This window comes from Nuphar pumila, chromosome 10 (genome assembly GCF_984573655.1).
Source record: "Nuphar pumila chromosome 10, dmNupPumi1.hap1.1, whole genome shotgun sequence".
NCBI lineage: Eukaryota > Viridiplantae > Streptophyta > Magnoliopsida > Nymphaeales > Nymphaeaceae > Nuphar > Nuphar pumila.
In genome coordinates this window covers 84,780,800-84,802,020 of record NC_143258.1, presented here as the reverse complement: position 1 = coordinate 84,802,020, position 21,221 = coordinate 84,780,800, and the positions used below count along the sequence as shown (strand labels likewise).

Here is a 21,221-nt window from a genome sequence, read left to right as displayed (position 1 = left end):
GAAACAATATCATGGTAGACTTTCCCAAAGCAAAAAGACAAGTCCATCCATTTAACTAAGAGTATTTGATCCTCTATCTTTTTACTTGAGAAATATTGTCAGAAATCACTACAACCTCATTCTGGTTTATTTTATAATACTTAGAGAAATTCCGCTTATAATGGAAAATATGAAATAAAATATTTGTGTCTCTTTCACATCTTAATGGCAATGGAAGGTACATGGAACTTACTAAATGGAATTTTCAATTTCAGTCACACTCTCACTCTACTTCATGCACCCTCAAGTCAAAAGCCAATTTACGTTTCCATCGCACTCAACTAAATATAAACTTGCCTGAAATAGATCAGGGAGTCTAATAAATCATGCACTTACAACATTCATTTATGAGGTTTTGAATTTTAAAATTAAGTATGAACCGTTGGATTGAATATAATCAAATGGTTTGGATGATCTCATAGATGTTCCTTGTAAGTTTGGTTTGAGATCACTAAATGCAGTAGAGTGATCGTTTGCAAGATCAAGCTTCAACTGCTAACAAGCCAGTCAAAACATTGCCAATCCATGTGTGCATTCACATGTTGCATATCTCTGTAACATTTGCACTTTGAAAGACAGGTAAAGCAGCTAAACAAAAGGATTCTCTGGAGTCAGAAAGCAACCAAGCTTTCACATATGAAGAAGTTATTGGTATGACAAATGATTTTCAAAAGGTCATAGGCAAAGGAGGATCTGCAATTATTTACTATGGCTGTCTGAAAAATGGTTCAGAAGTTGCAGTGAAGATAATAAGTGGTTCAATACCTCGGGGAATCAAGGAGTTTGCATCAGAGGTTTGTATGAGAAAGAACAAATATTCCAAAATAAGAAAAAGAATGCTCATAAATGGCACGATATAACTGATTGTCAATTGCACCAAATTGCAGGTTAAACTATTGATGAGAATGCATCACAAAGACCTTGTCTCTCTTGTTGGATTCTGTGAGGAAGGTGCCAATATGATCCTCATATATGAGTACATGTCAATGGGCAACTTGCGACAGCTGCTAGCAGGTACTATCGCCTTCCGTATTCTGCTTTCAAGATTAAGCATACAACTTTCTATTTGTGATTAAAAATACACAATATCAAATGGTAATAGCTTGAGATTCCTCGCCACGATGTCTGTGAACTCCTGGCTAGGGGGTCGGCTCCTATGTCTCAAGTTGAAGAGATGTCATGAGTTCGACACCCAGGGGGGGTGTCCCTCTCCACACGGCCGAAGCTGGGGGCTCCACTCAGCAGGCAGGATGTCCCTGAGTTTTACACCAGGGTAATCTGGAAATAAGGCTCACTAAACAATAGTACCTTTCAGGGACCAGAAAATTTGTGGTTTTCTGCCTGATTATCCAATAAAAAAAGGTATGACATCCCGTCACAGGCATTATTGTAAGTGCACAACCAAATGATGAATCATTTACAAGAGAGAACATGCACACACACACACACACACACACACACAACAGATGAAAGTTTAATGATATAGGAGTTTGCATAAATTTAACACAATTTTGTTTCATGTTCTGATGCTCCTTGGAGCTTCTTATCACATGGAAGTAAATGATTCTTTTCTACTAAATAGTTTTCTTATTTTAATCTATCTGCTTCATATACGAAGTAAAGTAGACCACATTTCCCATTTAGAAATTTGGTTTCCATCTCCCTTTTGCCAAGCTCTTTGTCCCTACCTGAAACACTGCACTAGTTTCTGTGACCAACTTATATTCTATTTTTCAAAAATGCTAATTTTGCTTGATAGATAACCAATCCCATATCCCAACTGCAGCAAGCTAGGAGGTGGATAGGAGACAGACTCTTGCAGCAACTTTTGTTTTGGCATGTAACTGTCTACTGCAATATCAACCTTATGACCATTTTTTATTCACATTTCATCTCTGCCTGGTGTAACTGACTATGCTTAAACTTTTGGTTATCCACGGCAACTAGTTTCTAAAGTTTGTAATAGATACAAGTTATCTAGATATTACATTTTCCTTTCAATATTGATGTGTAGAGGCTTATTCCTTCAAATCTAAGCTTTGTCACAGATCATTTATTGATTTTTGTTGTGCATTATATGGATATCTTTAGTTCAGCAAAAGAATGAACTATTTTTATGTCAATTACCTTTTAGTCACATATTAGCGACAACTGACAATGCCATTAACTAATAGATTATATCTGACATATGGAGAAAGTAAATGCCATGTAATCTTCAGTCCTCCATTCTCAGAAACAAGCATCATCACATCATGGAATAGCTCAGACTGTTCTCCTCAATTTTGTGTTTCATGTGTTTGAGGCTGAGCTTTTTTGCTATTATTTTGTGGTTGGATGTGTAGATAAATTTTGAAGTAGGCCACATCTTTCTAGGGAATCTATTCAGCCCATCTTCAGTATGCCCTCATTTTCAAGCAATGAACCCTTTCATCATCTATTTTTGCAGATACTCTTACTTTCAAGCAATGAACCCTTTCATCAAGTCTGACAAGCTAACCTAACTTAGTTTATCTGAACTTGCCACGACCATTTAAATTTGTTGTGTTTTTTGGAGATTGAGGAACATCTTTCGATATGCTTGCAACATAATGTTTTTGGGACCAACAGTACCAAGTAATATTTTGCTGTTATAATAACTAATTAGGAGTACCGAGGAATCACATACATACAAGAATTGGACAGTCCGAAAATAACCCAACAATAACCACCTACTCCGCCAACCTTCTCTAGAGAACAATTCCAACAATGATTAGAGCTTGCCCCATCAGCCATGTTTTACCAGCACATTGTAGTTGGGCCAAATGAAGCCACATAAATATGATGAAATTCAAATGTATAATGGGCATCCACTTGTTCAGTTATATCAGCAAGTTCAATAGAATAAATTGAATGAAGAAAAAAGAAAGACATACAGTAATATATGACTATTTTTGCAGATGAGAAATCAGAATCCTTGACATGGGGAAAACGACTTCAAATAGCAATAAGCGCTGCAACAGGTTCCTATTCATCATTGAATTGTATTTTGTTTATCAGTTTTAATAAACTTAAATGATACCTGAAGGATTTCGTACGCAGGGTTGGACTATTTGCATTCAGGTTGCGGGCCCTCAATCATTCATAGAGATGTGAAGACATCCAACATCCTTCTAAATGAAAACATGGAAGCAAAACTCTCTGACTTTGGGTTGTCCAAGACTGGCATCATAGATGAGACAACAACTGCAGTTGCAGGCACACCTGGATACATAGATCCAGAGTATGTTAGATTGCTAAATAAGACATGCATCTGCATATGCCACATATTTGCCTCTAATTTCTTCTTTTCTTTCGTTCAGCATATAACTCCCATTCCTGTAAATGATGGAAATTTTACATATTTCCACTAGTTAAAAAAAAAGTTCTCTTTCCACTTATCAAAGTACATCAACCTTATGCATGATATTTTTGTCCTAGGTACTACAATACAAATAGGCTCACTAAGAAAAGTGATGTATATAGCTTTGGCGTAGTCCTTTTTGAGCTTATCTCAGGCCGGCCGGCTATCTTTACCGAAGATGAGCGTATTCATGTAATCCAATGGACCACAACGAAGCTTTCAGGAGGTGATATCCAGAGTGTGGTTGATCCTAGGTTGAAGGGGCAGTATAATAACAGTTCATTATGGATTGTTGCAGAGGTAGCAATGAAGTGCACTGCTCAGACTGCTAACATGAGGCCTACAATGACTGATGTTCTAAGCAAGCTGAAAGAAGCTATGGAGCTGGAGGGTAATCAACAAAAGACTGAAAAAATCATTACAAGAGAAATGCGTCTGGATTCTCCTACTGGTGATTTCAGCGGATCGAACGCAGATTCGGTTAGTGAATTAGAAGCAAGGTAGCCAACAATGAGTAAGACCAGAATTCTTAAAGCATGGAGAAATTCTTGGCACTGTATAAAGAATATTATTAGATGTCTTAGAAGAACGCACTCTCACCTTATCCTGCATTCTACACCTCTATGTACTAGACATGAAGTGCATAAAACACGTGTCAACATTGTGTTAATCACCACTAAAATAATATTGGGCGTATCCAATGTGGTTTGCAGATTCAAAACTTTTTTTATATGTGACAATTTGTTAATCTACTAAGTTATTTTACTATTCGGTTATTTGCCCTTCTTGCATTCAGGTGGAAGATGGTTTTACCTTCAAAAGTGGCCTATTTACATTACTTATACATGATTTAAGTCTGAAATAATATCCATACATTATCAGATCTAAAACAAAATTTGTCACCCTATTCTTGCTTGAAAATTCATAAACTCAGATACTTTTGTTAAACGTAATTTACAATGAGACGATGGCAACTTGAATTTCTCAGTTTTTGCCAGACTATTTTCATGATACTCTTGCAAGAAATCCAGTTTTTTATTCTTTCTTAAATTTGTTATCAAGATTTTCCAGTTGTTTCTTCTACCTTTACAAAGGCATTCATCAAATTGCTAACACCATCAAAATCTGCGGATGACATTGAGTGCCCTGGTGCATATTGGAACCCTTATATGCTAAATAATAGAACAAGGAAAAAGATCAACATAAAATTTATTGAGATATAAATAACATGGTTAAATTGGAGTGTAACAACCCTATCGGGGACAACAGTCCAAGTCCAAATGATATTATTTCTCAGAAGAAAAGCATATAAAGTTCACATAGAGGAAATATTGCTATATATATATATATTTAATAACTTAATTTCTTTCACAAAGTTCATTATTCATAACAATAAAAAATAATGATTACATAAGTATTCAATGACAAGAAATAAACTAACAAATACTCTGTTGTAAAGTCGAAGTAACCGATTATGTTCTCCTTGCGCTAGTGTTTATATCACATTGACTCTTCTAAGAGTGCATCATACTCGCGTCACACCTGCACTCAAGTAGATGCAACACTTGGACACTTCCTTTGTGTTAAGTGAAGTCAACCACAAAAGTCTATTTTTATTCAAAAGTAGATTCAGATAGCCCTATTCAAGTCTATTTTTATCTATATTATATATATAAATACATAAATGCAGACAAATACATGTAGTGTTAACTTAAAACTGTTAAAAATTATATATATATCCTCTCTGCACCCTCGCACCCAAGTTTTTTTTAAGTGTTGCTTCGATGCACCCACACCTGTCTGACATAGGCTAATGTGCTTAGAACCTATAGTTGTAATTATATAAGGGGCAATAAAAATCATTCATAAGCAATAAATGACTTTAACTTACAACTGCAGTGGGCTCTAAGTCTCTAATTTGAATTTAGTTTTTGACACACTACACAAGTTTTGTATGTTTTAAATTCTATCTTAACTTTTTCAAACAAACATTCAATCACACTAGACTATAACATTAAGTCGGTTATACCGGTCATATCCGAGTATAGCAACCTGCATATATCACTTCAATTCTACATTGTTGGTCAGACTATAAACCATATACTCTCAGTGAACCCCAAATCACTAGGCATTGTAGTAAAACAATAAAGGAAACCCTACTAGTAGTTAGCCAAAAGGTCAGACTCAAACTTAAACTCTGAATGATCCATGCTACATCATAACCATAATGACTTTCAACCATCCATAGTTGTATAAAGTCACAGATACTGTGTGAATATAACCCTAAGTTATATTTTAAGTTCATTATATTGAACCTTACTCTTAAGCTCATGTTTCACTCATTATTCAATAAGTGCTATCATGAAATGATCACAATGAATCTCACTCTTAATCTCATAATGACATTAAGATTCATATTTTGTATCATACTAAGCATGCAACGAGGTAGAGTTTCTACATCGTTAAATCATCGGTGACCCACTCTCTATGGTGGTTGTACTCTGACTGCGAGCTGAGTAGCCCTTTCTAGATGTCGTCACTTTCAGGATTTAAAGGGTTATGCATGTTAATCTTAATATAAAATTTACATGACATCACTAGATTCAAGAGAGTCAATGTTAATCACAATCTCATTACAATGCATGTTATTTATAAATTATAATATAGATATATTATTATAAAAATAATATCTTTCTAATATGCATGATATATCACGACTAACATGCATATATAATTATCTCATTACAATAATTTCAGCATGATCATTTTATGCATATCATGCTTACACTTAAGAGCTACATTCTAAACATGCTAATATACAACATTAATAATAATATGCAACATAATATGGTTGTTTGTAACTAAGATTACTTATAATATCTCTTATTATGAATATGAATATTATACTCTGATCGCAATCGAGTCTCAAGATGCTTTAATAATAAAATTTGATCATTATATAAGCATGTTCATATTAATATACATACATTCTTTATATGTTGACAAAATTACCAAAATACTTCTTTCAAGTTGACTTGTTAAACCTCAATTTTTGTACTCGTGATTTGATCAAAACTCAAAAACAAAAAAATTTCTCTCTACGATACGAGTCTAACGCACTAAACCTCACTCAATTCTAAGTTCAAAATGCAAAGTTATATTCATTTTACTTAATTGAGTATTGGGTACACAAGCGTAATTTGATGATTTTTAATTCAAGAAATGAATAAGGACATGAATGACAAATAACTAATGAAAAAATTCATAAAGTTAATGCCTCCTTTCGATTCACCCCCAATGCCCATTTATCCGAAAAAGTGTGACAAGTTGAGATACTGTATGAAGCCCGTCACAAAATATCCCAACTTAACAAATTTCGCTGGAAATCTGGGCATCAAAACACCCAACTGACCTACTGATGCAGAAAAGGTCAACAAGAGGACACGCATTGAGATTGAGGTCCATAGTAAAATTTCTCATCTTATCCCAGTTATAAATATGTGTCTTATTTAATTTTTATAAATTAAATAAAGAACCAACCATGCGTTCCTCGCTGAAAGTCACTGAGTTGCTTGCTAAGAGTAAGTGAGTAGCATGTGGTCGATATGAGACCGAGCTCCAAAAGTGCTAACCATGATTCAAGAAATTGCACTATAAAAATTTTGCCTTAATAATCGATAGCAAAAACTTGCAATGTACTAGGAAAAGAAGGGGGCGGAGGGGTTAGAACTGGTTAGGTAATTCAGTATTTTGGGAATGGTAGACTCCTAACTTTGGTGCAGGAACGCATATTCTAAGTTAAGGGACCAACGGAAGGAAAGAGGTGCAGGGACACGGATTCAACAAGGATACGGAACATGAACAAATTTTTTTTTTTAAAACTAGGACACGGTGACACAATTTTTTTTAGCTGTTTATTTAGAAAATATTTTTGATATTTAATTTATGAAAAGTATTTAATAATGAAAATTAAATTAAAAAGTATTAAAAATATTTTCCTTACGTGTCCACGTTTCTGATAGTGTTCACTCGTGTCACCAAGAACACGGCACCAAAATGGTGTTCCCGTGACATAGTTGTGATATAGAGGCTAAACTTATGTCACAGGAACACAAACACACACGACCCAACATGAGAGGACAAGATGACACGGATATCGATGTGTACGTATAATTTTTAATACTTTTTAAATCTATTTTGATAAAATTATTCTAAAATATTGAAATATCAAAAATATAATTTTATTGATTAAGCTGTGCTTTAAAAAACAATTGGAACTTGTGAGTTGAACTCACATCGCATGTCGAGTCATATCTATATCTTTGTGGACGTGGTTAGGGATAGAGCCCTACATTTAGGGTACATGACTTCATACACAACTTATTATTTTTAATAATAAAAATATATTTTTAATAATAAAAATATATTTTTATTATTAAAATAGCAAAAGATTAAATTTTTATTAATTAAAAAATTCATTATCCTCGTGTCCACGTGTCTTTGTGACAGTAGAGATTGGAGACTGATGGACAATGCCAGCAATGATAAGAAACAAATGATTGTACTATGTCAAGCATTAGTGGAGAGCACCAGTTTGGACTACTTAATCAATTTGAAATTCTCTGAGGGTATGGAATATGTCTTTTGCTAGCCTATGGGCCAAGAAACAGCCAAAGACGGCTAAGTTGGGAAAAGATCAGGTGCAATATGATTCACAAATATTTGTGTATTAAGGACCTGATCACACTCCGTCTTGGGGATAGGCCCTGTCAATTGTGTAGCCCAAGGCCTGATGGAGGGCAATCAGGTGCTTGATGCACAAATTTTGTGCCGTGTGATTGCACCCGATCCGGACTCGTTTTTTATCACCTTGATAAATCAACAGTATGCTTTTACATTGTATAATTTCCAATGAAAGATTTCCAGTTCGCCGGGCTTGACTCATGTACGCTAAGGTGAATCTGCTGGACATTTTCCCCATGGATTGGCATTAACATTTCTTTAATTGCAGGGCTTCTCTGGTTACCAGTAGAAACACCGATCTTGTATCCTGAAGATTTGCTGCCATGAGCCACCATGAGCAACTGTAGATTCTAAAGATGTCACACTAGCATCTTGCAGTTTTGTTTTCCCTTACCTCTTTTTGCTACTTGAAGCAATTCAGAGGATAAAGATGGATCCCTTCATGATAGCATATGGATTAAACTTCCTTGTCATGCTAGGAATTGCCGTCCTGGTTAGTGGACAAGAAGGTGAGGAATATATTTTTGCAGTAGTATTTTAAACTTCTCTTTTGCATCCTTTGCTGTAAATCTCATCAACATCACATCTCTCTCTCTCTCGGCAAGGTGGGTTAGGACAAAAACTCACTTGGCTAGCTTGGGCATATGCCCCAAGTCCTACTTGTTGAGACTTAGAGCTCCTTACAGGACGCCAGGTCACTGGAAAAGACAATATGTTAAGAACATGTTAAATCTTTATTCAATGATATCTTCAAAATTTTCATGCTTTCCTTTCCTTCTCTGTTCAAAGTCTTCAGACTTGAGGGAGTTCAAAGAATAAGTATTTGTTTGACACAATCCGGCATCACTTCTAAGCAGAATCTTCAAAGATCCTCAATAGCATCTCCATTAAATTGTAATATTCTGAATATAAATCTGTGAAAAATGACATGAAAAACTCGATAAAATAAAATTTGTCTTGTACTGTCAAGTTTCTCTATGATATTTTTTTTAACAAATTACTTTCTCCCTGTAAAACTAAAAAACCATACCTTATATGACTTATTTTAAAAGCAGTGTCATGTAATTTCCACATATTCATATTACTGCCTGTATGTAGTCTACTTGATTCATTTAAATGGTTAATCCAGTGGATGAATTCCAGCTTGAAATTGATAGGGTTTTATCATACAACCATTTGAATGATGATTGTTTTTATTGCAAGGTTACTGCACACAAAAGAAAACCTTGTTTTTTTTAAGGGTCTGACAATACAATCTGTAGAAAATATGCATGAGAACCCAAAAAATCTGTCGACGCATAGAATATTAACAAATTGATCAAACTTTTGCAGGATTCATCAATGTTGACTGTGGACTGCCAAAAAATTCTAGCTCAACCAACGAAATTGGTTTATTATATGTTCCAGACGATGAGTACATCGACACTGGTGTCAATAAACACGTCAGTTCTGCTTTTCTCAGCAACTCAACGATCTACAATACACTAAGAAACTTTCCACTTTACAACAGAAACTGTTACAATTTGACACCAGTAACCAGGGGTAAAAGGTACTTGGTTCGAGCTTCCTTCATGTATGGAAATTATGATGGGAAGAACACACTGCCAACATTTGATCTCTACATTGGTGTTGATCTTTGGTATACAGTCAAGCTTGATAACTCATCTCACATTCTTTCAACTGAGATCACTACCAAAGCTACATCAACTTCCATGTACATATGCCTAGTAAACACCACAGATGGAATTCCCTTCATCTCAAGTTTGGAGCTTCGACAACTTAACGATAACATCTTTTCATTTGTCAGCCAATCTCTTTCCCTTGTAACTGTCATGCGAGTTAACACAGGAGCAACTGCGCTGATCAGGTCAGCAAAGCTTTTCCTTCTAATCTTAAGCATGATACTGGTAATTTTTTATTTTGAGTGTACCGGCACACTAGATCATCACCCAAAATGGCTATTCAGCATAGGTGCTTCAAATTTTGCTGCATGCCCAGCTTGATGCTAGTACTTAAGTGCCAGTGTAGGTGCATCTGGTTGCTGCCAAATACAGATACTATATAACATATGAAGTACATTATATATCTATGAATCTTTTAATTCTTTCTGCAATACCCTCTTTATATTTTAGCAGAACCCTCCACTTGTTGTACTGTATGAAGAACAATGGTGCGCCAAAAATGATACCTATGGTTCATGAATTAAAATGAATAAAATAAAACAGAAGTATATAGGTGCTTCGTATGTACTGAACTTTGCTTAACATAAACCTGTGCCAGTTGTTTAAATTAAATCTATGCAAATTTAGTGAAAACATCTGGACTCAAATATATGTAAATTTAATCAAATGTCAGAACCAAATTTATGTTAGTTTGAATACATATATGGGCCAGATATATGCTCATCTGATTGAATTCCTGTACCAAGATCTACTGTCAAGCTACTCTAAACCTACGTGTCATACAATCATGAAAGATCACATGCAAAAACCAATCTATTTATTCAAAATATACAAAAATAAGTAGTAAGAATATGTTTACTTCATTGTAGAAATTCAAAGGACAAATTCCAAAAATTAGTACAATAAAGGGGAAATGATCAAATTAAAAAGGCCACCACAAAATCAAGCAACCCATTTCAGATAAAGAAGAAGCAAAGTTAGAAATTCTTGTGCAGTCTTCTTTCAATTAGGCTACTCCTAGATGTGATTCTATGTTTACAATGTTTTGGGACTGAAAGACACCATCGATTGAGTTCTAGTGGATCTAATTTTAAACCTACATGTATTAATGATGAACTACAATCCAGTAATTGTATTATATGTAGTATGCACAAAATAGTGATCCAACTAGATCAAATTTATCAACTTTTTTCTCAGCATTGTTCATATACATCTTCTAGCATACAACATAGGAGTAATGTCTACAAAGAAATGGAAATTAAAACCAAGTTATGAGCTGAAAGCCAAACAATCATAGAGGAGACCCAACTTCAACATCATTGCAAGAAAAATCTTGCTTTAATTCATGAAAAAACAGTTCCAAAATGATGAAAGCACCAGCACTGCAATTTCCAGAAAAGGGTACTGAACATCTTACTGTACAAGTTTTAATGTGGGAAGGCATCAACAACATGCTTATCCTGTACAACAACAACAACAACAACAACAACTACGCCTTCATCTCAAAATAATTGGGGTCGGCGATATGAACCAAAAAAGAAAATCATTATGGGTCTTCCACATGAATCCTTCTCCTCCAATCATTTCTATCCAATGCCATGTCCAGAAAAGGGTACTGAACATCTTACTGTACAAGTTTTAATGTGGGAAGGCATCAACAAAATGCTTATCCTGTGTATTATAAAAAATAAATACTCATACACTTCAATAACAAAAAGAATGGTAATATGTACAGGTACCCAGTTGACCATTATGATCGCATATGGATACCAGGTAGTAGTTCATATGGACTTTCCGTCAACACCACACTCAGCATACAGGAAGATACAACCTATTGGTTTGATCTACCCTCCAGTGTACTGCAAACTGCTGTGACCTCATCTACTGATATCCGAATCAATTGGGCTGCAGATCCAGACTCTACTTTCCATTTTTTTATGCACTTTGTGGAGTTAATGCAACTCCCAGCCAACCAAGCAAGAAATATGACAATAACCAAGAATGGGGCATATTTTTTTGGCCCATTTTCTCCGAAGTACCTTTTTTCAAGAAGTGTATACACAACTAGTATTAAAGGTGCAAGCCACTATTCATTCTCGATATCAGTACCAAAAAGTTCAGTACAGGGTCCAATTCTCAATGCGTTCCAGATCTACAAAGTCATTCAACTGATTGGACTGGCAACTTCTGCCCAAGATGGTAAGTGGCTTTCTCTATACAAGGTACACCAGTAAACTACTCGCAGATATCTTAAAAACAGACTTACCTTGTACTCTCATTTGCAGTCACTGCAGTAACAGCAATCAAAGAATACTATGGCATAAAGAGGAACTGGGAAGCAGATCCATGCCTGCCACAGAACTATCAGTGGGATGGTGTGACCTGTAGCAACTATTCATCATCACCAAGAATCGTTTCATTGTTGGTGCCACTAAAACCTTCTTCCTTCAGGCATTTCTTGGATATATATTGCTCATATGTTAGCAAAGTTCAGTACATTAAAATTGAAAACATTATTACTCTGCAGGGATCTCTCAAACAGTGGATTGAATGGCACAGTCACCGATTATTTAGCTGAACTAACTGCAATAGAATCACTGTGAGTGTGCCCGACTGGATACAAATGGTCTTTGGGATCGGTGTAGCATTTTGGTTGATTATCATTGTTTGTACAGGAATCTATCAGGAAATCAATTGCACGGTTCAATACCTCCTTTTCTAGCAGAGCTAACATCTCTAACATCACTGTGAGTATAATATTGGTTATGTAGGGAAAAAAGTAAAGTGGCACACTTATTATCAGTCCCTTGATCTGTAAATTTCAGAGATTTATCAAGAAATGCGCTAACTGGAAAGATTCCAAGTGCTCTACAACAAAGAATGAATGATGGCCTACTTTTCTTAAGGTTTGTAACTTTGTAGTCAATATGGAGTACAAAAGGATCTATTTTATTAGTGAGGTAGTTCCTATTTATTTGGCTTGATAAATGCAGAGTTGAAAACAAATTCCTATTTATTTGGCTTGATGAGTGCAGAGTTGAAAACAATTCCCAGCTTTGTCAAGATCAATCCTGCAATCAGGCTGGAGAAAAAAGTAACACGATCAAAACAGTAACTATGGTGCTGATAGTGCTATCTAGCACATCTAGCATGACAGTCATCGTGTTAATCATTTTGATTATCAAGATGAAGTCTAAAGCTGAAAAAAATCCAGGTAATTTCCAAATTTCTGCAACAACAATGACCAAGATTCTTTGCTAAAACAAAAAATAGCATCCCAGCTTTGTCAAGATCAGTCCTGCAATCAGGCTGGAGAAAAAAGCAACGAGATCAATAGAGTAACTGTGGTTCTAATAGTGCTATCTAGCACATCTAGCATGACAACCATCATGGTAATATTTTTTATTATCAACATGGACTGAACCTGAAAAAGAACGGGGTAATTTCCAAAAGTTTGCAACAACGATGACCAGGATTCTTTTCTGAAAATAAAAAACATTTTAGCAAATAACCAAAGAAAATTGACTATCTCAGAAAGTTACAGTGCCCTTTTTCTTCTCTTAAAAATGCGTAAAAATCATGAGATCCATGCACATTCATTCAATGTATATATTAAGCATACAAAAACATCAAGGAAATTACATAAAAACCAGTTAAGTGCCAACCCACCAGATAAATTGGACTTTGAGAGGCTCTCCATAGAAACACAGCACTTCCATTATAATGGTAAAATACAGAAAATAGTGAAGAAAAATATTTTCATTAAGCTGATTAACAATGAGGGGCGTTAGTCCAATATGTATATAATATTAAACATTTGAAAGTTAGAGGCAGCAGGGTGTATATCAAGTTGGCCTGGATCCAATAAGGTCCAGTTTGTTGGGCTCTAGGAATGTCCAGAACCTGCTAAGGCCTCGCTCAAAAAATATTATACCAGGTTTAGGCTCAGGTCCTATGGGTCCAGGAATGAAGCTCAACCCATGGCCTAGCTGTTGAACCACCAGGCAAGGTAATCAAACAGCGTAGGGCAAGCACATGACCGAACAAGACATAATAAGATAAAAGTAACAAGACTGATAAGCATATGAAAGTAATCAAAGGAACAAAACACCCATATAGAGAATATGATAAAATCACTTCATACTATTTATACTGGAAACCCTACCCAAGGCTAATGTTGCAAGAAATGAGAATTAGCCCAAGAAGACAAAATAGTTGGAAAAAGTGAGACAATTGGAAAGTAAATCAACAAGTCGAAATGCCAATGGACATGCAATAATGAAATGATGCTACCAATCTGCCATTCAAACCAGCAGCCTAACTTAATGTACTCATTCTGCTCCTCAACAGTATTGTAATTGGCAAGATATGCATAGTAATTAGCTTACATGCATAGGCTCAAACCATTTACTATAAGAGAACAAGATCTGGATGAAGCTTGGTTCATTGAGGTAACTAAATGAACTAGAGTGATCTTTTGCAAGAGTAAGCTTGAACTGCTAATGATCCACTCAAGACATTGCCCACCATGAGCATGGGCATGCATGTGATGCATATGTATCTCTGAGACACTTGTTCCTTGAAAGACAGGTACCACAGCTAAACAAAAAGATTCACTGGAGTCAAAAAGCAACCAATCTTTCACATATGAAGAAGTTATTGGTATGACAAATGATTTTCAGAAGGTCATAGGTAAAGGAGGATCTGGAATTGTTTACCATGGCTGCCTGAAAAGTGGTTCTGAAGTCGCAGTCAAGATACTAGGTGGATCAATACCTCGAGGAATCAAGGAGTTTGCTTCAGAGGTTTGTATGGGAACCAACAAATATTCCAAAATAAGAAAAATAATGTTCATAAATGGCATGACAGAATTGATTGACAATTGCACCAAGTTGCAGGTTAAGCTATTGATGAGAATTCATCACAAAGATCTTGTCTCTCTTGTTGGATTCTGTGAAGAAGGTGCCAATATGATCCTCATATACGAGTACATGTCAAATGGTAACTTGAGAGAGATGCTTGCAGGTATTATCCGCTTCCATTTCTAACTTCAAGATTAAGTGTACCACTTTCCATTTGCTATTAAATTTAGACTTATTCAAAATTAAACAGAAACTGTATGGGATCCCTCTCTGGCATTATTCATAAGTGCACAACCAAGCGATGAATTATTCACAAGAGCACACACACACACATATGTGCATATGCGTGCACACACACACACACACACACACACACACACACACACACACACACACACCAGATGGAAGCTTAACAATACAGGAGGCTTCATAAATTTAATAGGTAGCGACAAAGGACACAACACCATGACATGTTTATTTTGAAAAAAATAAAATTCATGAGATGGTGGTTTCACATGAGGTATGCAACCAAAATATTTGCATTATGATGGTGTGGATGCATGCATGAAGTACAAGAAAACTAATGGATTCCACAATTTTTCACATAACACGTGAATGATTGAATCATTATAATGCACTAGAAAACTAGATTGAGATGATATCTTTGTTTTCTGTAGTCTGAGATAGTATCTACCATGAAACAATGGCAGACAGACAGTTTCTGCAAGATGCTTCGTATGTCATGTTAGGATTTATCATCAACAAGTCTACAAAGTCTTGTTGCATATTCTGATACTCTTTGGAGCTTCTCATCACATGGTTCTAAATGATTCCTTTCTAGCAAATAGTTTTCTTGCTTCATCTATGTGCTTCATATATGAAACTGAGTAGACCACATTTACATTTAGAAACATGGCTACCTATCTCCCTTGTTCCAAGTCCTCTGCCTTACCTAAAACACTGCAGAAGTTTTAGTGTCCATCTTAGATTTCTATTCCTCAAACATGACACTTTTACTTGCTATATCGCCAATCTTAGATGCCAAATGGGGCAAGCTAGGAGGTGGATTGGTACAAACTGCAGAGAGAGATTACTGTATCAGCAGCATTTGTTCGGCATGCCACTCTCCAATAATTACTGCAATATCAACCTTATGACTGTCTTTTGTTGCTGTCACATTTCATCTCTGCCTAGTTTCACCGTCCATGCTTAGGCTTTTGGTTATCTACTGCAACTAGTGTTACTAAAATTTGTATAGATTCAAATAATCTAGATATTATCTTTTCTTTTGTCGAAAGAAATAAAAAAAATCACTTCTTTTTCTTTTGCTCATATTGATGTGCAGGGGCTTATTCCTAAGACTTAACAATAATAAGTTGGCTTCCCTCACAGACCATTTATTGATTTTTTTCTTCATAGTAGCAACAGAATGAAATATTTTTTAGTTACTTTTTACACACATTAATGTCAATTCCATCATCCAATCACCGTTGGTAATATATTACATCTGACACATGGAGAAAGTAATCCCATGTAATCTTCAGTCCATTCTAACTAACATTTTACTAGCATTCCATTCTTAAACTACTCAACAAAATAATAAAGCAGAAATATACATCATCTCATCATGGAAACAGCTCATGCTGTTCTCTTCAATTTTGTGTTTCACGTCAGGGCTGAGCTGTCTTGCTATTGTTTTGTGGAGGAATATGTAGATTCTAGGGAATCTGTTAGCTCATCTTCAGTTTGCAGGTACCTTTACTTTCGAGCAAGGAATCTTTCATCAAATCTGGCAAGCTAACCATACTTCTCGCAGCAGCTGTTTAAATTTGGTGTGGTTTTTGGAGATTGATACTAAAAAAATACCAAGCTAGGTAGCAATCTACATGCGTAGTAACTTGGTGGAGAAAATGAGGAAAATCTATTAATATGTTGCAACTTAAAGTTTTGGGACTACCAATTGATGCTATAATAAACTAATTAGGACTGGTAAAGGGATCACATACATACAAGAGTTGGAGAGTCTAAAAACAACCCAATAACAACCACCTCCTTCCTACACCATCCTTTTTCAGAGAACCATGTTAAGTTTTACCATCACATCATGTTTTGGGCAATTGAAGTCAGATCAACATAATGAAATCTATGTAGTCAAAAGTGCTGACTAGTCCACCTAGTCAGCCTAGGCATAAGTAAAATGACTCGGCGATAAGCTGCCCTCACCTAGGTGCGAGGGCACTTTAGGCATTTATTATTATTACATGTATTGTGTTATTTTTTTGTATATATATATATATGTGTGTGTGTGTGTGTGTTTTATGATTTGTTCTGTAAAATGATGAAAACATGCTTAGTTAATTATATATATATATATTGATTGTTTTTTGTATATATGTGTTTTACTTTGCTTTTGGGATTTTTTTCTGTGAACGTTGAAATCATCTACGGTTAATTCTAATTGATTAGGTATTTTTTACATGTATGCATTACTCTGTTTTTGATGAATTTTTATGTTAAAGGCTGAAAGTGATATATATATATATATATATATATATATATATATATATATATATATATATATATATATATATATCTGTGTGTGTGTGTGTGATTTTTATTTGTATATATGTGCGAGTTTCTGTGAATTTTCCTATAAAAGCCAGAAAGCATGTTCAGTATTATTGATTATGTAATATGTTATTCATATATGTATGTGTTACTGTGCTTCTCTGATTTTTTCTGTGAAAAGCCTAAAAGTATGATTTTTTTATAAATAATATATAATATATATATATGTGTGTGCATGTGCGTGTGTGTACAGTTATATATATGCATATTCTGGTTATGTATATTTTGTGAAAACATGTATAATTTTGTACTTGTGTGATGAAAACATCCTATTACTAAAATAATTAACCATATTTTTATGTATATTTTGTATACCTTTCTATTTTTTAATTGGGTACCAACTAGTCTGGCTAGTCTCACCTAGTCCTCAGCTAGTCTTTTTAGGGGTCTACCGACTAGGCACTGCCTAGTGCTTTTGACTACATAAAATGAAATTCAGATGTATAATAAGTATCCACTTGTTCATTTATATCACAAGTTCAATAGAATAAATTGAATAAAGAAAAATTGCATACAACCTATGTCACATGGGTGCGGGTGCGGGTGCGGGTGCGACACGGGTGCGGTGCAATTTTAAAATTTTTGGACACGGGGACTCGGCTGTATATATATATATATATTATTTTATTTTATTTTATTTTTTTTAAAAAGATATTATTTTATTTTATTTAAAAAGTGCACTGTGCACATGCACATGCACATGCACATGCACATGCACATGCACATGCACATGCACATGCACTTGCACTGTGCACTGTGCACAGGCACAGCACTGTGCACAGGCACAGCACTGTGCACTGGCACAGCACTGTGCACTGTGCACAGGCACAGGCACTTTTTATATAAAAAAATCATTTTTTTAGTTTTTTGGCACTGTGCACAGGCACAACACTGTGCACAGGCACAACACTGTGCACTGTGCACTGTGCACAGGCACAGTAAACAGGCTCTTTTTATATAAAAAAATCATTTTTTTTAGTTTTTTCAATAGACATTTTTGGACTCGGTCAAAGTTGACCGAGTCCAAAATGTGGACGGACTCGGCCTGGACTCGTTGACCGAGTCCGACTCGGCGTTGACCGAGTCCAGGCCGAGTCCAAAGCCGCACCCGTGTCCGCACCCGTGTCGGGGCGTGTCGACTCGGGTGCGGCACCTCCCTAGCCGAGTCCGTGTGACATAGCTACAACAATCATATCACTGATTTTGCAGACAGAAAATCAGAAGAGTTGACATGGGGAAAACGACTTCAAATAGCAGTAAGTGCTGCAACAGGTTTGTAACTCTCTAGTGAATTGTGTTTTGTTTCTAGCTTTTAATAAAATTAAACAATACCTGAAGGAATTGATGTGGTACGCAGGATTGGACTATTTGCATTCAGGATGTAGAATCCCAATCATTCACAGAGATGTCAAGACATCCAACATCCTTCTAAATGAAAAAATGGAAGCAAAACTCTCTGACTTTGGGTTGTCCAGGGTTGGTATCATAGATGAGACAAGATGTGTATCAACTGTAGTTGCAGGCACACCTGGATACATAGACCCAGAGTATGTTAAATTTTTAAAAAAAACATATAAAGCATATTTTCCTCTGCTTTCTTGTCTACATTCAGCATATAACTCTCATTCCTGCAAAAGATGGAATTCTAATCTATTTCCACTGGTAAAAAAATCTCTTTCCACTTATCAAGTACATCAGCCTTGTACACTATATTTTTGTATGCAGGTATTACAATACAAATAAGCTCACCAAAAAAAGTGATGTTTATAGCTTTGGCGTAGTTCTTTTTGAGCTTATCTCAGGCCGGCCGGTTATCTTTACCGAAGATGAGCGTATTATGTCAGGCCGGCCAGCTATCTTTACCGAAGATGACCGTATTATGTCAGACCGGCCAGCTATCTTTACCGAAGATGACCGTATTCACATCATCCAATGGGCCATGTCAAAGCTTTCAGAAGGCGATATCCAGAGCGTGGTTGATCCTAGGTTGCAGGGGCAGTACAATAGCAGTTATTGTTGCAGAGATAGCAATGAAGTGTACTGCTCAAACTACTAACATGAGGCCTACAATGGATAATGTTCTAAACAAGCTAAAGGAAGCTATGGAGCTGGAGAGTAATCGACAAAAGACTGAAAAAAACATCAAAAGAGAAATACTTCTGGACTATCCTTCCTTAGCCGACTTTAGTCAATCAAACATGGATTCTGTTAGTGGATTAGAAACACGATAGAGAGCAATGAGTAAAGACTACTACAGAGTTCCTAATGCAGGGAGCAATTCTGTTGACTGTATAAAGACTGTATTAGATGTTTTAGAATAAGGCACTCTCTCACATTATCCTGCATTCTACATCTCTATGTACTAAAACATGAAGTGCATAAATCACATATATGTCATCATTGTGTTAAACACCATAAATAACAATATTGGTCATGTTAAATGTGGCTTGCAGATTCAAAACTTTTGATATGTAACAATTGGTTAATCAAGTCCTCAGTTATTCGCCCTTCTTTCATTCAGGTGCAAGGTGGTCTTACCTACAAAAGTTGTCAACAACAACTACAACTACACCTTCATCCCAAAACAATTGGGGTCGGCGATATGAACCAACAAAGAAAATCATTCTGGGTCTTGCACATGAATCCTTCTCCAATCATTTCTATCCAATGTCATGTCCACGGTGAGGTTCAAAACATTCATATCATTTCCTATCACCTCCATCCATGTCTTCCTAGGCCTACCCCGTCCTCTTTTAACTAATATATTTTCCCATTTCTCCATCCTTCTAACCGGAGCATCATTAGGCTTTCGCCGAATATGTCCAAACCACTGTAAATACCTACAAAAGTTGCCAATTTACATTAATTATATAGGATTAATATTTCAGATAATATCCATACATTATCAAATCTAAAACAAAATCGGTCCCTCTTCTTGCTTGAGATTCAGGTACCTTTGTCAAAAGTTATTTATGCTGAAAGAATGGCAACCTGAATTTCTTAGATGTTGCCAACAATATTTTCATGATATTTTCCAAGAAATTCAGTTTTCTTTTTCTTGCTTAGATTGTTCTCAAGATTTTCCAGTTATTTCTTTTACATTTTCAAGTGCATTCACCAAATTGCTAGGACCATCAAACTCTGCGCATGGTGTTGAGTTTATGTTCCAAATACTAGAACAAGGAAAAAGACCGACAAAAAAAATATATGGGAATATAAATAACATAGCTACATTGAAAGGGGAAAAAACCAAGAGATGGGTGACGACAGAAATGAAAAGTAACTAATTGAGAAATTCATAAAACTAATGACTCCTTTGATGCACCCAAACACCCAACTAACCAGAAATGCCTAATAAGTTGGGATACTGTATCAAGCCCACAACAAAATATCCAAATTTATCCAAGTTTTCTGGATAAGTGGGTGCATCAGAACACCCGACGCAACTACCCATGGTGAAAAGGTCAATAAGAGGGCACGGATTCAGATTGAGCTCAGCAATAAAATTTCGCATCTTTTCCCACTTTTATAGACAAGTTGGTGTATCCAAACACCGTCAACGGACAGTCGTGAGTCGCGAAATTGGACTAGGAAAACGAATTAAACAGTGACTCCGGATCTGGATCCAGATACGACCCAGATCTGTATATCATATGGGATCCTGTCATAGAGCGTTGTTGAAACCCAGGTCCAACAGTATTTCCGGATCCAGTTCGAACCTGCGTCATAACTCCAATAGTTTTGTGTCCCTAGTTAGGTTGGACCCGCCCAGAAGCTAGGTGTCCACAAAACTAGATTCAGGTTCGCCACAATTAGAACCCTACCACCTAACTTGACAACTATTGGACCCACTTTATCTGGTTCAAGTTCGGATCCTATGAGTACGAA

At 35.8% G+C, this 21,221-nt stretch overlaps 1 protein-coding gene and 1 pseudogene across 2 annotated transcripts; both read left to right on the top strand.

Moving 5' to 3' along the window:
• Positions 1-210: 210 nt before the first annotated feature.
• Positions 211-3,922, top strand: LOC149827137 (receptor-like protein kinase At3g21340). Its single transcript, XM_090018445.1, has 5 exons — positions 211-217; positions 619-833; positions 927-1,053; positions 3,118-3,298; positions 3,496-3,922. The coding sequence occupies exons 1-5, from the start codon at positions 211-213 to the stop codon at positions 3,920-3,922; spliced, it is 957 nt and encodes a 318-aa protein (XP_089874571.1).
• Positions 3,923-8,221: 4,299 nt separating this feature from the next.
• Positions 8,222-19,774, top strand: LOC149827136 (putative LRR receptor-like serine/threonine-protein kinase At1g05700; annotated as a pseudogene). The gene is made up of 13 exons (XR_016434850.1): positions 8,222-8,670; positions 9,494-10,028; positions 11,579-12,042; positions 12,129-12,264; positions 12,371-12,442; positions 12,519-12,590; positions 12,669-12,749; positions 12,879-13,057; positions 14,434-14,648; positions 14,742-14,868; positions 18,543-18,605; positions 18,691-18,880; positions 19,059-19,774. The product of XR_016434850.1 is annotated as a putative LRR receptor-like serine/threonine-protein kinase At1g05700 (transcript).
• The last annotated feature ends 1,447 nt before the right edge of the window (positions 19,775-21,221 follow it).